General features: G+C 46.7%; 1 protein-coding gene across 1 annotated transcript in view; it reads right to left on the reverse strand.

Moving 5' to 3' along the window:
* Positions 1-6,362, reverse strand: part of LOC311148512 (NUAK family SNF1-like kinase 1) — a gene marked incomplete at its 5' end in the record, with an annotated part of 32,761 nt that extends 26,399 nt beyond the window's left edge. The window contains one exon of the mRNA XM_084185493.1: positions 6,072-6,362. Within this exon, the coding sequence (XP_084041619.1) occupies positions 6,072-6,362 (291 nt within the window). The remainder of the gene's footprint in view (positions 1-6,071) is intronic.
* Between the last annotated feature and the right edge of the window lie 11,520 nt (positions 6,363-17,882).

Raw genomic sequence — 17,882 nt, forward strand, 5'->3', positions numbered from 1 at the left:
TTACAGTCTTTTACAGTTCTCATTGTTGAAGTGGACATGTTGTTTGCAGAGAGCACAACCTAGGCTATACTTGTGAGAAACACGTTTTGGTTTATTTAATTCCATTTACGAGTTGTCAATGTATTAATTGTGTTTTGTTTGGAGCGCTCCTGATTTGGCATAGAAGTAGGCCTAGGCTACCTGGCCTGCGCGCAAATGTAGGCTTATAAATGTGCCCATTTGGGGATCTGATAGTATTTCTAATTGTCTTAACTCAACACCACTAATGAGCGGTGGAGCTTCTCAAATAACATTTTCTTCACCTCAAACAGTAAGTAAACAAAGTCTGTTTTTACATCCATTGAGAATGACAATAGTTCCTTAATGTAGGCTATTTGAAAAATCTTTACAGATCTCTACCTTTTGATAACCACGGCGTGAAAGGGGTAAATGTCATGCTCTGATCCGGTGGAAACATCATAAAATAGGTCTACCTGATTACTTCTTATCCCTTGTGCAAATAGCCTACAGCTGTGTCTGTCTGTGCTCACTGGCATAGGAAAATCTGAGGGTCCAGAATATTTTATACAATGTTGCAAGGTTGTTAGAGAAAGCTTCAGGCTGGACCAAGTTGATAGCTCAATCAATGTTTCAAGTTCCTTGCAGACAGGCCATGCGTAGCCATTGTGATTTATTTTCATGAGGATATTTTCTACCTGCAGGCTGCAATGTTTTTATTTGTTGGCTTTTATGTAGGCTATTTTTACATAGTTGGCAATGGCAATATAAGTTACTTTTAGATTTGTACAATTTTCATTTAGATTGAGATAAATTGGCACTACAAATGGAAAAGGTTGCTGACTCCTGGTGTAGCCTATTATAGGCAACTTCGGGAGCGTAATGGCAGAATCTGCCAAAGCCAGCAGCAGCAGGAGGCGGAGCTTCAGGAACAGGTTTCTTTCTTCTGGTTAGGCTCTCTTCAGTAATTTGTGTGTCTTAATTATTTAATCACAGTGTGCTCAAAGCATCAGACAAGCTCAGTAGCCTACACATAGTTGATTTTATTAAAACAATTAGGGTGCGTCTATATATGGATAAATACACATTTTAAACATTTAAAAAGATCTTGGTGGACTCTTGGGGACAGCCCTAGATTCCACTAATACTAAACATTCAGGTTTGAGCCCCATGGACTATTTTTACTACTGTATACCTGTACTGTATATTCATTTAGGCCTAGACTGCCTCTGTTAGCTAGGGAGGAAAAAAGCTTTCCTTACTAAGAGAAAGGTCCATTACAGTGAAGGTCAGTTCTACTCCAGGGCCAGGCAGGAGTAGAAACCACATACAGTCACTGTTCCAAGCTAATTACGGTGTACCTTAATCAAAATAACCAAGACTGGAAAAACTCCTCATCCAGACCATGACTTGATTACATAGAATAAAAAAAGATATAAATATAAACAAGTAAAGGCCCCGTTTTGTTTTCACATGCTGAGTGGTAGTCTTTAGTCTGTTAATTATTCGCTGGTCTTGATTGTACCTCCATTGTTTTGTGTTTTCCATTACCTCATGGGGTCATCAACAGCAATAGTACTGTATTCACGTCATGCCCATACACAAAAATGTATGCACGCATGACTGTAAGTCGCTTTGGATAAAAGCGTCTGCTAAATGGCGTATTATTATTATTATTATTATGCCAAATCCTAAACTAGTAGGACTGTAAGCCCACAGTCTGTCTCTATGTGAAGCAGCACACCGTCTGCACTGCAGGTCAATTTTTTTCACATTTGCTTTTTTAATTTAAAAGTAAGAGGGTGTGGTTTCAGTTCCTATAAAAATGCATGACAGGAGGAGGTAATCTACCTGGAGATGGTACGATATAAATTCACAATGGTCTTAATGACATGACCCTAAAGCACGTGTCAAACTCACTCCACAGCGGGCTGAGTGTCTGCGGGTTTTCGCTCCACCCTTGTACTTGATCGCAGTATTAAGGTCACTGATTAGTAAGGAACTCTCCTCACCTGGTCGTCTAGGTGTTCATTGGAAGGAAAAAACAAAAAGCCGCAAACACTCGGTCCTCTGTGGAATGAGTTTGACACCCCTGCCCTAAAGTCATGGGTACAGTGGTGTGTGTGTGTGGGGTTTCATTTCTACAGAGATATGTGGACGGGATGTACTTTCCACAGGAGGTTGGTGGCACCTTAATTGGGGAGAACAGGCTTGTGGTAATGACTTGAGCGGAATCAGTGGAATGGTATCAAATACATCCAACACATGGTTTCCAGGTGTTTGATGCCATTCCATTTGCTCCGTTCCAGCCATTATTATGAGCCGTTCTCCCCTCAGTAGCCTCCACTGGTGCTACTTTCTTATGGCAGATAGTAGAGTACAGTATCAACAGACACTGCTCTTTGACCCTCAAATTAGACCGTTTGTAAACTCATTAGATTAGAGAGACAGCATCCCAACAATACAGAGAGCAGACAAAGAGATCCATCCCTCCATCCCCCTAGGCACGTTATTCCCCTGGGACCCTGTAGTGTAGTGGGTCATTAAACATGCAGGCCTGTGTGTTAGAGCTGGGCGATAAGGACAAAAATCCATATAGCGATAAATTGCCTGAATTGATGTGTTAATGATAAATAGAACTATACGTTTATAACATGAATGTGCACCACAGTTAATTTTTTATTATCCTTTAAACTACCACTACTAGTTTGATGGTTGTAGCCATGAATTGTCCCATTAACAATCACCCATATTAGCAAACATATTTAATTTCAAACGTCACATTTCTCTAGCATAGCCTACTTATCATAATGAACGATATCAGCAAAATGCCTGAGATAAGTGACCAGTATGGTCGGTGTCGATCATTTTCGGTTTATCGTCCCAGCTCTACTATGAAACATCCACTTGCCAGCTGGCTGTCACAGTATAGTGCAGCCCTGCGCCTGTCTTTAAGTGGTGGGCTATTACTGTCAGTCACACAGATCGCTGCCCTGCTGGCCTGGCCCAGCCACCCTCTGTCAGGTACACTCCTCCTGCTAGGCTCTATGCTGCAGTGTGTTTGATGTGAGAGGCCATGCTCCGCTCCACTAGAGCCTGACAGCGGCCAGTGTTTTCTCAGCCCCTTAAAATTGATGAGGTATAGATCACAAGTTCCCCCTTTCTCTCTGAAGATCATGTTCATGTGTGTGGATGGAGAGAGAGATAGTGTGTGTGTATTAGGGGAGTTGACAATAGCAGGGAGGACCCTATGATTGATTGTGAGAGCAGAGCCATCTCTCAGTATAGTATGTTTACCACAGAGCCAGAGAGAAGAAGAAAAAATGCTGATATCTGCACAACTACAGCCAATAACAGTGAATCTCTGTATTTTTCTCCTCACAGTTAATCCCCACTGAATCCACTGTTTGGGGGTGAGGTAATCTAGTGCTTTAAACTCATATTAATGTGATTTTGTAACCCCTTAATTGAAGCCCACCCCTACCATTATGGTGGGGTTATCTTTAAATTGCTCTCCCCTCCCTCCATCCTTCCCATACTCCCTCCCCCTCTCTCCCTACCTCACCCCTCTCTCCCTACCTCCCCCTCCCTCCGTCACCCACCCAACCCCCCCTCCTCCCCTTTCCCCCTCCCTTCTTCCTCCCCTCCCTCTGCTTTGGACCCCCACAGGATATTAACTTTCCATCCCTGTCTCATTTCCTGCTGGGGATGGCCTTTCATGTGTCACTGCTCCCTCTGGGCCCTGCTGTCACCACAACCTTTTCACGAACACACCCACACACAGTACAAACGTGCGCACACCCATACATGCAAGCACACACACACACACACACACACACACACACACACACACACACACACACACACACACACACACACACACACACACACACACACACACACAAACACACTCACACATACCTGTCCCGGAAACATCTACAACATTACAAACGCACATGAGCACGTGCAAGAGTCATAATGGCATACACATTTACATTTGCACATCCAAGCTCATGCCCACATACAGTAGTCAAATCAGACCAGATATACAGTAGTCAAATCAGACCAGATATACAGTAGTCAAATCAGACCAGATATGCAGTAGTCAAATCAGACCAGATATATAGTGGTCAAATCAGACCAGATATGCAGTAGTCCAATCAGACCAGATATACAGTAGTCAAATCAGACCAGATATACAGTAGGAGAACACAGACACTGACTTTCCATCCAAACCAAGCAGCCAACACACACTCAACAGAAGGGTGTGCAGATCCTATGTCTACAGAATCAGTCACACTTTGACTAACACATATGCTCATGTACCCACACATCTAATCAATCTCTCTTTAGTGACAGTCCCTTCCAAGCTTCACACACACACACACACTCTCTCTCTCTTCTCAATCTCTTTCCCCTTCTGCTCTTCTCATTTAGTCTAGCTGCTAAGGAAGCCGGCACGCCAACCAGGGAAAGTAAAAAGGGCAGAGCCAGAGCAGAGGGATTGCATAACGGTCTGTCACCCTGTTGTAATCTCTATCATATGGACACCAGGGGCTCTTTAGGCCAGAGACCATGTACCGCACTCTCACAACACCATGCCAGACACACAGTCTGTCTGTACACTCTCTCTCTCTCTGTCTCTGTCTGGGTGATGCTTAACCAAATGTACTCAAGTGTTGATTTACAAAGGGCCCATGGCCACTTGTACTGCTAATAATGTTGTCACACATTAAATGGAAATGGTTTAGGTTGATTTATTATTAGCTACACACTGTTCCAGGATCAGCTCTGCTGCCTGCCATTTAAAGTGGAACCATTAAGGGCTGGAGAACTAAGCTAGGCCAAGCTCACTGATAGAGGAGGAATGCATGGGGATCGGGGAATCCCATCACTCCATACATCTCTAGAATGATGTCAGGGCATGTGAAGATGGCAATGACATACAAAGTGGTATTACAGAGGTTATTAATGGGGTATAACATAATAGCCATAAAAATATCAAAAGATGTGATTAGGCTACTCAAACAGACCCAAACAGACCCCAATTTTCAATACACCGAAGCACCCTGTGTTTTTAATGAGTTGGGAAACTTGTTATAAAGCACTGGCTGCCATAAAGCGCCAGTCACCAGCAAGGCAGGCCATCTGAAGGAGCTATTTGAGCTATGGGTTTATGGTGCCCCCACCAAGCATGCATGTGTGTCAGGAGCGATGGACATGTTGACCCTACTGAGTTTTCCCCCTGGCATTCTGAATCTGAACACACATATGGAAAGTTCATCTCCTTCTGCCAATGGGGAACATGGGTCAAATTCTGCAGCATGTGGAAAAATCTGGTCTCCAAGTATGGTGCATGAGGGCAGATGGTGAGCATTCAATTACAAAAAAGAAATGGAGAAACTTGAAGAAATTGTCGATCAAAACAGCACCAAGACACAAACAAAAACCAAACAGTTAAGGGACATTGGTCCAAATGACAGTCATTCAGGAAGCTATTATTTTAACATGCAGTTAAATAAAAAAACAGAGGTCTTGTTCTAGGCCAGTTCTCAAGTTTGAGTTTGCCAAACTTGGAACCTCTTCACCTTAAAGCAATAAATTGCACAATCCCAGCCCATTCAATGTGAGTAGGCGGAAGTATCTTGGAGGACTGTTGGCCGCTTTCAATGGTGCATATGGTTGGGTTCATTTAAGCTGCATCAATAAGTCAGTATCACTTAAGCATCCGATCGCGAGGTACTGCTGGGGACAGCGCGCGTGCTGCAGAGATTCCCAGGGCACTAGAGGCCCTATGAGCACGGGGGAATTCCCAGAGGGGGAAAAAGACGCACATGCCTAGAGCGCAACAAAGTAGCTATTTGGGTATTTAAGGCCTCTTTGTTGTAGCTATGTTTACTATGACTCCGGATTGGGCGTCTCAACAGTAGCCTGCAGTCTGTAGGCCTAAATTATATGAGCCGCATTCTAAGAACCTTTACAGAGGTTATGTACAGGGTGCTTCAAACCCCTATGCGTAAAGAGCGTTTTTAACCCCTACCCCTATCCATAAAGAGAGTTGTAAAGTGTCTCACCTCTCTCCCTGAGTTTCGTTCAATTGCCTTCTTTACTTTGCCATAGGTCCCTCTTCCTAGAGTCTCGAGCAATTCGTAGCGATGTTTCAGGTTATGCTTGTGGTGGTGTTTCTTGAAGCCTGAATTTCTCCTGCTGCCATCGCCAGCTGCCGGTGTCTCTGCCATTGAATGACCGACAGGTAGCGGTGGCGGGGACAGGTCGCCTCCAGATGGCTTACCCGATGAGGTGAGGGTTTGTTTGGACTCAGGACGGGTCAGCCCTCGGTGGGCCGAGAGAAAAGTTGTATCCATCTTCTCTAGGGAAGTATTAAAACTAACTTCCCACAGTTAAAGATATTAAACTAAGCTATTTGTTACAAATATTGATATTATAGTAATACTTTATTATAGGCCTAATAATAGTCGTAATAAATACAATAAATTACAAGGAACAATGCGTAAATATTATATTATTAAACATATACATTATTCCGATTGTCTAATGATCACTGCCTTTGTTAATTCTTTTCAGATCAAAGAATTCTCCACATCTATTCATCCATTTGTCGCCTTATAAGAGTGAGTCATTATTATACGATTAAATAAAAAAGCAAAAGATTACAAAGGAGACATCATCTGTCTTGACGCGTCTGATACATAATGCAATGCATATTATATATGTCTAACTATAAAGTTATATTCTAGGGCAACAGTCCTCTAAATATGTATTCAGAATTCGACGGACCAATGCATGTCAGAAGCTGAATCCACTTTCGATTGATGTCTCCTCGGGTATGGACAATGATGCTCAAAATTGAGCAATCCAAAAAGAAACAATATTTAGGTTTATTAAAACATCGGGCTATTCTATTCTCGTTATCCGTATAGTAACTGGCATTATCTATCTCACAGTCTTTCGTTTATTCTGGGCCGTTCACATAATCTACGGTGAAAGTGCTGCCAACATCATTAACTCAAAACTAACAGGCGAAACCTTCAGCGTCATTGCCTCCCGAGAAAGCAGCGACGAAACCGGCGTTCTGGATGAAGATGACCCTCATTTTGTCCTCAGGTGCAACGTCATTCAGCTGCTGAACTCTGTGTATGGCGCGAGTGCTCCATGCCCATGTCAACGTTAGAGATGCGCTATGATCAGATATGTCAAGCTCAGACGTTTTGAATATTGCCATGTTCGTTTTGCTCTCCTTGCTCTTGTGCCCTTCGTCTCTCTTTCTCTTTATTCTCTAACGTGAGGGGCTGTGAATAAGGAATGTGAGATGATCAAATCCGGAGGCGGAGTTACAGTCCTCCTCCCCTCTGTCCCTCTCTTCGTGCCCTCCACCTCTCCCCTCCTTATGCGACTGCTGCTGCTGACTGACTGCTTTTCATCCTGGGGCTGTGGAAGCTACAGTCATTTTACTATAGCATAATCATTAGAGTTCCATTTTCAAGGGCAACTCAGACCGAGTCAAAGTTTAATATATTAGTTTAATTATTAATATTGCTGAAACGTTTATGAAGCCTTGTGAAATGAGTCCTGCAAGTGCAAACCCTGACTCGTTGATTTCCCCATCAATAATATAACAACTGTGCCCTGTACTGTGGGTCAGTCAGTCCAGAGCCAGCAGCTATAACTAAGAATCAGGAAGGAAAAACAGGAACATGTAGTCCTATTCAATGTTAGGGTTATCACTAAATAAATGTTGTGCATTCATTCTCTCTGATGACATTGATGGATGACAGGCAGTGTGGCACATTGATAATCTGGCTCTGCAGAATTCAGAATCTTGCTCAGTGTTCCTGTCATTCCCTGGGGACAACTCAGTATTATGTTATTATCATGCATACTGAATTAGATTTTTGTTACATCTGGTTCTTAGAATGGAATGCAACAGAATCTCAGAAGAGATTATCTAATTAATAGGGCTACCATTTTGCTGAAGGCTACATTGTATGATACTACTGATCACTGCGTGCAAGAACATCTTGTGTTATTACATGGCCATGTAGTGCTGATAAATTGTATCAAAATATTAAATCAAATCAATTAAGCAGCAGAGGTCAAACGAAGGTGTGGTTTTTGCTTATTTTTAATACAACTAACACATTATATTTGTACATTTTTTATTGACTATTATATTTAAAATGTATAAAATATTTTGTGATTTTCCTACTAAATGTATTAAAGAAAACATGTTACTGTAATGTCTATTTGCCAATAATAGCCATGGAAGGCAACTCCTCTCCTCTGAGCCCTCATCCTCCAGCCAACTACAGCATCAGATGGGCCAGTGCCAATCTGCCCCGGGAGCCTCACATCACCTCCGGTCCACTGGGGGTCTGTTCAATTAAACGTTCAGAATATTGCAGCTGGAAATTCAATCTACCTTAAATTCTACTTGACAGATTATCATAGTTCTACACAATACATATATAGCTGAGTGTTATATCAAAGTGTTGCACACTCTTGAACAGACCTACTATGCCCAGAGAGCCTCAATTCACTTCTGGTCCTAATCTAGACCGAGACTCCCAGAGGTTACCAGGAGATGACCTGATGGAGCCTGCAGCCTCCTCACTGAATCATCTCATTGGGTTTACTGTAATGGCTCTTGTTAAAGCTATGTTGTGTATGGTGTAATTTATACAGAGAGAGGGGAAGTTTATGTTAAACAGCAACTGATTAGAGTGACCCGTTTTACTTCTATGATCTCTACGATAGATGAATACATTTAAAAAATGTGTGATATTTTTCTCTCTCTAAACATGGTCATTGGAGTATCCATTTATAGCAACACTGACTCAGTCAGAGATGTGTATCTGATATGATGCAAAGAGGGCCTTATTTGCACTCTCAGACAATTTGTTCTTGGACAAATATAATGTAAATACTGCCCTCTAGTGTGAGAGGTATGGAGACGTCCCATAAACTCAACTCGAGCTTTACCAAAGTCAACCAAGAGGTCCAGTCTTTACATAACTAACAGTCATATTTTTATCCTGACGCAATTTCTTTCAAAACAATATCAACAGTTCCAAATAAATATGTATTCCTCTCCACTAGGGTTTTGATCTACGAATGTATGATTTTAGAGTTCCCAGCCAGTCAGAACTCAATGAATTAACCATCAGACAGACAAGCATGGCTGCCAAATGAACATAAAAGTACATTCTGGGCAGCACCTGTGGAAATAAATGTAATGGCTTCTACATAAAAATAGAGATGTTAATATTCTTGTATTTGTTGCAGTCGCCTCTTGGAACATATGTACCCCTATATTATATTTTAGAAATAATATTCTCAAACAGATGTCACTATAGATCATTTTCATAACACTGGAACATGATAAAGAAAGACAAGTCTTAAGTTTCCATTTCAATGTGTTCAATAATAGTAAGCTATGATACTTAACACGAGGGCACTTGCCCTGTTCCAAATGTCCATTTCCTTTTTCTCTGCAATGTACTCAACCAAAAAGTTATAAAATATATTTATAAAATACCTTATTTAAACACCAAATATTTTTTTGGTTTGTAATAATTCCAAACTGCAATTTCACATTGTGCTCTTGGTGAATCCGATTTTTTAAAATCTGAACTCTAGAGCAGTGATCTCCTTGAAATGCATGGTTACATACCACTCGGGCTCCCGAGTGGTGCAGCGGTCTAAGGCACTGCATCTCAGTGCTTGAGGTGTCACTACAGACAACCTGGTTCAATTCCAGGCTGTATCACAACCGGCCGTGATTGGGAGTCCCATAGGGCGGCGCACAATTGGCCCAGCGTCGTCTGGGTTTGGCCGGTGTAGGCCGTCATTGTAAATAAGAATTTCTTCTTAACTGACTTGCCTAGTTAAATAAAGATAAAATAAATGGCACCCATTTTCGTATAGGCCTATAGTGCACTACTTTTGAACCGAGACCTATGGGCCCTGGACAAAAGTAGCACACTATAATAGGGTGCCATTTCAGACACAGTCCGTGTGTTTCTGTCAGGGATTTAGAACCCCTGGGCAGCTGGCAGAGGTCACTCACAATAACAATTTCAAGATCAACACAACTACTTCGGCACACATTAGGCATCCAAAATATAATATTTCTCATAATATGACTGTTGTTTCCTCTTTTTTATCTTTAAGAAGCTAGACCACCATTAAGAAGAAACAAAAATGCTGTATTAAGCATGCCCAAAATAGGGACTGATCCACACTTCAAGAATTCGGACAAACTTTGAGATTACATTGGACATCCGGGATACAGTTATTTGTAATGAGAAATCTACGTCATACCATCTTGACTCCCACTGACTCACCAAAACACCTCATCATAAATTTGAGATAGTGAATGTCCTACCTGTCTGACATGGAAAGCTGAGACAGAGAGAGAGAGTGTGAGAGAGAGAGAGATGAGATGCAGAGGCGTATTCAAATATACAGTGGGGAAAAAAATTATTTAGTCAGCCACCAATTGTGCAAGTTCTCCCACTTAAAAAGATGAAAGAGGCCTGTAATTTTCATCATAGGTACACGTCAACTATGACAGACAAAATGAGAAAAAGAAAATCTAGAAAATCACATTGTAGGATTTTTAATGAATTTATTTGCAAATTATGGTGGAAAATAAGTATTTGGTCAATAACAAAAGTTTCTCAATACTTTGTTATATACCCTTTGTTGGCAATGACACAGGTCAAACATTTTCTGTAAGTCTTCACAAGGTTTTCACACTCTGTTGCTGGTATTTTGGCCCATTCCTCCATGCAGATCTCCTCTAGAGCAGTGATGTTTTGGGGCTGTCGCTGGGCAACACAGACTTTCAACTCCCTCCAAAGATTTTCTATGGGGTTGAGATCTGGAGACTGGCTAGGCCACTCCAGGACCTTGAAATGCTTCTTACGAAGCCACTCCTTCGTTGCCCGGGCGGTGTGTTTGGGATCATTGTCATGCTGAAAGACCCAGCCACGTTTCATCTTCAATGCCCTTGCTGATGGAAGGAGGTTTTCACTCAAAATCTCACGATACATGGCCCCATTCATTCTTTCCTTTACACGGATCAGTCGTCCTGGTCCCTTTGCAGAAAAACAGCCCGAAAGCATGATGTTTCCACCCCCATGCTTCACAGTAGGTATGGTGTTCTTTGGATGCAACACAGCATTCTTTGTCCTCCAAACACGACGAGTTGAGTTTTTACCAAAAAGTTATATTTTGGTTTCATCTGACCATATGACATTCTCCCAATCCTCTTCTGGATCATCCAAATGCACTCTAGCAAACTTCAGACGGGCCTGGACATGTACCCGCTTAAGCAGGGGGACACGTCTGGCACTGCAGGATTTGAATCCCTTGCGGCGTAGTGTGTTACTGATGGTAGGCTTTGTTACTTTGGTCCCAGCACTCTGCAGGTCATTCACTATGTCCCCCCGTGTGGTTCTGGGATTTTTGCTCACCGTTCTTGTGATCATTTTGACCCCATGGGGTGAGATCTTTCGTGGAGCCCCAGATCGAGGGAGATTATCAGTGGTCTTGTATGTCTTCTATTTCCTAATAATTGCTACCACAGTTGATTTCTTCAAACCAAGCTGCTTACCTATTGCAGATTCAGTCTTCCCAGCCTGGTGCAGGTCTACAATTTTGTTTCTGGTGTCCTTTGACAGCTCTTTGGTCTTGGCCATAGTGGAGTTTGGAGTGTGACTGTTTGAGGTTGTGGACAGGTGTCTTTTATACTGATAACAAGTTCAAACAGGTGCCATTAATACAGGTAACGAGTGGAGGACAGAGGAGCCTCTTAAAGAAAAAGTTACAGGTCTGTGAGAGACAGAAATCTTGCTTGTTTGTAGGTGACCAAATACTTATTTTCCACCATAATTTGCAAATAAATTCATAAAAAATCCTACAATGTGATTTTCTGGATTATTTTTTCTCAATTTGTCTGTCATAGTTGACGTGTACCTATGATGAAAATTACAGGCCTCTCTCATATTTTTAAGTGGGAGAACTTGCACAATTGGTGGCTGACTAAATACTTTTTTCCCCCACTGTATATATATACAGGGGTGAAACTTTCCCTGGGGACGGGGTGGGTCATATCACCCCCACATTCTGAAATTTCATTTGTTTTTACAGAACAAAACTAGTATTTTTTTCCAGTGCTGAACTAGTATTGTAACTGACATGTAATGTTAGCTAATGTTTCATCCCCTCTCGACTGAGGTGAATGAATAAGGTACGCTAGGTAGTATCTACCACAGCCAGGTCAGCTCTAGCCTCTAGCCCCACAGAAAACACTGCTACTCCTACTGCTTTTTCCTCGTCTGACCATGTGTTCTCGCATACCCTGAGAGCATCTGGTCAGTGTGGCGGTGGCACAGGAATCCTCATCTCTCCCAAGTGGACATTCTCTCTTATTCCCCTGACCCATCTGTCTATCTCCTCATTTGAATTCCATGCTGTCACAGTCACTAGCCCATTCAAGCTTAACATCCTTGTCATTTATCGCCCTCCAGGTTCCCTTGGAGAGTGCATCAATGAGCTTGACGGCTTGATAAGTTCCTTTCCTGAGGATGGCTCACCCCTCACAGTTCTGGGTGACTTTAACCTCCCTAAGTTTGCCTTTTGACTCATTTCTCTCTGCCTCCTTCTTTCCACTCCTTTCCTCTTTTGACCTCACCCTCTCACCGTCCCCACCTACTCACAAGGCAGGCAATACGCTTGACCTCATCTTTACTATATGCTGTTCTTCTACTAATCTCACTGCAACTCCCCTCCAAGTCTCCGACCACTACTTTGTATCTTTTTCTCTCTCGCTCTCCTCCAACACTACTCACTCTGCCCCTACTCAGATGGTAATGTGCCGTCGCAACCTTCGCTCTCGCTCTCCCGCTACTCTCTCCTCTTCCATCCTATCATCTCTTCCCTCTGCTAAATCCTTCTCCCTCCGATCTCCTGATTCTGCCTCCTCAACCCTCCTCTCCTCCCTTTCTGCATCTTTTGACTCTCTATGTCCCCTATCCTCCCGGCCGGCTCGGTCCTCCCCTCCTGCTCCGTGGCTTGACGACTCATTGCGAGCTCACAGAAGAGGGCTTCGGGCAGCCGAGCAGAAAGGGAGGAAAACTAGACTCCCTGCGGACCTGTCATCTTTCCACTCCCTCCTCTCTACATTCTCTGCCTCTGCCTCTACCCTAGGAAGCTCTTTGCCACCTTCTCCTCCCTGCTGAATCCTCCTCCTCCTCCTCCTCCCTCCTCCCTCTCTGTGGATGACTTCATCAACCATTTTGAAAAGAAGGTTGACGACATCAGATCCTCATTTATTAAGTCAAATGACACCGCTGGACCTGCTCACACTGCCCTACCCTATGCTTTGACTTATTTCTCCCCTCTCTCTCCAGATGAAATCTTGTGACTTGTGATGGCCGGCCGCCCAACAACCTGCCCGCTTGACCCTATACCCTCCTCTCTTCTCAAGACCATTTCCGGAGACCTTCTCCCTTACCTCACCTCACTCATCAACTCATCCTTGACCGCTGACAATGTCCTTTCCGTCTTCAAGAGAGCGAGAGTTGCACCCCTCCTCAAAAAACCTACACTCGATCCCTCCGATGTCAACAACTACAGACCAGTATCCCTTCTTTCTTTTCTCTCCAAAACTCTTGAGCATGTCTCTAGCCAACTCTCCTGCTATCTCTCTCAGAATGACCTTCTTGATCCAAACCAGTCAGGTTTCAAGACTGGTCATTCAACTGAGACTGCTCTTCTCTGTGTCACGGAGGCTCTCCGCACTGCTAAAGCTAACTCTCTCTCCTCTACTCTTATCCTTCTAGACCTATCCGCTGCCTTTGATACTGTTAACCATCAGATACTCCTCTCCACCCTCTCCGAGTTGGGCATCTCCGGCGCTGCTCACTCTTGGATTGCGTCCTACCTGACAGGTCGCTCCTACCAGGTATTCTCTCTATACACCAAGTCACTTGGCTCTGTCATATCCTCACATGGTCTCTCCTATCATTGCTACGCAGACGACACACAATTAATTTTCTCCTTTCCCCCTTCTGATAACCAGGTGGCGAATCGCATCTCTGCATGTCTGGCAGACATATCAGTGTGGATGTCGGATCACCACCTCAAGCTGAACCTCGGCAAGACGGAGCTGCTCTTCCTCCCGGGGAAGGACTGCCCGCTCCATGATCTCACATCACGGTTGACAACGCCATTGTGTCCTCCTCCCAGAGTGCAAAGAACCTTGGCGTGACCCTGGACAACACCCTGTCGTTCTCCGCTAACATCAAAGCGATGACCCGATCCTGCAGGTTCATGCTCAACAACATTCGCAGAGTACGACCCTACCTTACACAGAAAGCGGCACAGGTCCTAATCCAGGCACTTGTCATCTCCCGTCTGGATTACTGCAACTCGCTGTTGGCTGGGTTCCCTGGCTGTGCCATTAAACCCCTACAACTTATCCAGAACGCTGCAGCCCATCTAGTGTTCAACCTTCCCAAGTTCTCTCATGTCACCCCGCTCCTCCGCACACTCCACTGGCTTCCAGTTGAGGCTCGCATCTACTACAAGACCATGGTGCTTGCCTACGGAGCTGTGTGGGGAACGGCACCTCCTTACCTTCAGACTCTGATCAGACCCTACACCCAAACGAGGGCACTACGTTCATCCACCTCTGGCCTGCTAGCTCCCCTACCTCTACGGAAGCACAGTTCCCGCTCAGCCCAGTCAAAGCTATTCGCTGCTCTGGCACCCCAAAGGTGGAATAAGCTCCCCCACGACGCCAGGACAGCGGAGTCACTGACCACCTTCCGGAGACACTTGAAACCCTACCTCTTTAAGGAATACCTGGAATAGTATAAAGTAATCCTTCTATCCCCCCCCCCCCTCCCCCACCCCCCCACTGGCTATCATATGTTGAATGCACCAATTTGTTAGTCGCTGTCACGATCGTTGAGAGCCGGGTCAGACCAAGGTGCAGCGTGAAAAGCGTACATGTTTATTTAACTCAATAACCATAAACAAAACAAGAAACAACGAAACGTGAAGTCCTCAAGCTATACACATACAAGCCTAAACACAGAACAAGATCCCACAACTAAGGTAGGCAAACAGGCTACTAAAGTATGATCCCCAATCAGAGACAACGAGCGACAGCTGCCTCTGATTGGGAATCACACCCGGCCAAACCTAGAAATACACATCTAGATCCTAAACATAGAAATACTAACATAGATCCTCACGCCCTGACCAAACCAACTAAAGACAACAGGCCTCTCACGGCCAGGGCGTGACAGTACCCCCCCCCCCCCCAAAGGTGCGTACTCCGGCCGCACCAACCTGACTCATTAGGGGAGGGTCTGGGTGGGCTTTCAGCCTCGGAGGCGGATCCGGCTCCGGGCGTGACGACCTCTTCCTCTCTGCCTCCCCGTTGCGCCCCTGGTCTGGTCTGGACCTCGGCGCGATGCTACCCCTCTCCTTCCTCCCACGATGCACCAAGCCCTGTCTGGACCCTGGTGTGGGAGACCCCAAACCTGGAGAGGGGCGGACGTCTGGGCCTGGATCGGCAATCCTCCCACGATGCACCAAGCCCTGTCTGGACCCTGGTGTGGGAGACCCCGAACCTGGAGAGGGGCTGACGTCTGGGCCTGGATCGGCAATCCCCCCACGATGCACCAAGCCCTGTCTGGACCCTGGTGTGGGAGGCCCCGACCCTGGAGAGGGGCTGACTTCTGGGTCTGGAGTGGAGCCGCTGACCAGAGCTGAACTGGGCCCCGGTGGAGCGGACTGCTCTGACTCCGGAGTGGAGCCGCTGACCATTGCTGGACCAGGCACCGGTGGAACAGGCCGGGCCGGACTGGGGACACGAACCACAGGTCTGGTGCGAGGAGCAGGAAAGGGCCGGGACGGACTGGGGACACGCACCACAGGTCTGGTCCGAGGAGCAGGAAGGGGCCGGGCCGGACTGGAGACACGCACCACAGGTCTGGTGCGAGGAGCAGGAACGGGCCGGGCCGGACTGGGGAAATGCACCACAGGTCTGGTGCGAGAAGCAGGAATGAGCCGGGCCGGACTGGACTGCTCTGGCTCCGGAGTAGAGCAGCTGACTGGAGCTGGATCAGGCACCGGTGGAGTGGATTGCTCTGACTCCGGAGTGGAGCCGCTGACCATTGCTGGACCAGGCACCGGTGGAACAGGCCGGGCCGGACTGGGGACACGCACCACAGGTTTGCTGCGGGGAGGAGGTACGGACCGTACTGGGCTGGCGACACTCACCACTGGTTTGGTGCGGGGAGCAGGTACGGGCCGTACTGGGCTGGCGACAGGCACCACTGGTTTGGTGCGAGGAGCAGGCACGGGCTGTACCGGACTGGATACGCGCACCACTGGTTTGGTGCGAGGAGCAGGAACGGGCCGGGCTGGACTGGAGACATGCACCACATGTCTGGTGCGAGGAGCAGGGACGGGCCGGGCCGGACTGGGGACACGCACCACAGGTCTGGTGCGAGGAGCAGGAACGGGCCGGGCCGGACTGGGGACACGCACCACAGGTCTGGTGCGAGAAGCAGGAATGGTCCGGGCCGGACTGGACTGCTCTGGCTCCGGAGTAGAGCAGCTGACCGGAGCTGGATCAGGCACCGGTGGAGTGGATTGCTCTGGCTCCGGAGTAGATCCGCTGACCGGAGCTGGACTAGGCACCGGTGGAGCGGACTGCTCTGGCTCCGGAGTGGAGCAAACTTCCGGACCCGTATCCATCCCCATCTCTGGAGCAGGAATAAACGGCGTGCCCAGCCTGGGCACCGATGCAGAGGAAAATTCCAGCCCTGTAATAGGACTGGTTGCCGGCCCCAGACTGGGCACCGACACGTTTAGGAGCTCCTGCTCCAAAACGGGGATGTACGTCGTGCCCACCCTGGGCACCGACACAGAGATGGTTTCCAACCCTGAAGTTGGGCTGGTTGCCGGCCCCAGACTGGGCATCGACACGCTAAAGTGCTCCCTGCAGGGGACTGTGGCTGGAGGGCGGGTGAGTTGTGTGGCTGGAGGAGGTGTAGAAACGCCACCTCTCTCCCGTCGCTCCAATGTACTCAGCACGCGCACCATTGCACTGCCGAGCTCCTGGATCCTGCTTGCCTGCCGTTGGATACGTTCCTCCCAAGATCCGGACGGACCGACTGTACCTGCTGACTCCATTTTAGGTGCGTGTTTCTGTCCTGGAACGGGCCGTGCCAGACTGGGAACACGCACCCCTGGCTTGGTGCGAGAAGCAGGCACGGGGCGTACCGGGCTGGGAACTGGCGTTGGATATGAACGACTGTTCCAGTCCTTCTCTCTCCGTGCCCAATCCTCTTCCAGTGAGGTCTCCTCCAGGAGCCCCCACGAGTTAGGGAACAGAAACTCATCGTCCCCAGTGTAAAACTGTTCCCATTCCTGTTCCCATGGTCGTAGGGACTCCAACTGGAACCCCACCGGGTGCAGTGGTCGGGGCTCTTCTCTCTCGATCCGCAGGTCTTGGAGGACCTCTAAAATAGCGTCCTCCTCCTCTCTAGTCAGCCCTTTCCCGGCCTCCTGCTGCCTCGTCATCCACCCCGTGAGCCCCCCCTCAACATTTTCTTGGGGCTGCTTCTTGGGCTTCCTCTTCTGCCGGCTTCGTTGATGTCGCCGTTGATAATCTCCTACCTGGGCTTCCTCCTTCATTGCCTTACCGTAACGGACGGCCTCCTCCTCAGTGATTTTCCCCCAACCGAGGAGGACATCTACCAACGTAGCCTCCTGTTGAGTACCAGGCGTTTGCTCCCTCTGGGCACGCTGCTTGGTCCTTTTGTGGTGGGATCTTCTGT

The sequence above is a fragment of the Coregonus lavaretus genome (genome assembly GCF_964263955.1).
Source record: "Coregonus lavaretus genome assembly, chromosome: 21".
NCBI lineage: Eukaryota > Metazoa > Chordata > Actinopteri > Salmoniformes > Salmonidae > Coregonus > Coregonus lavaretus.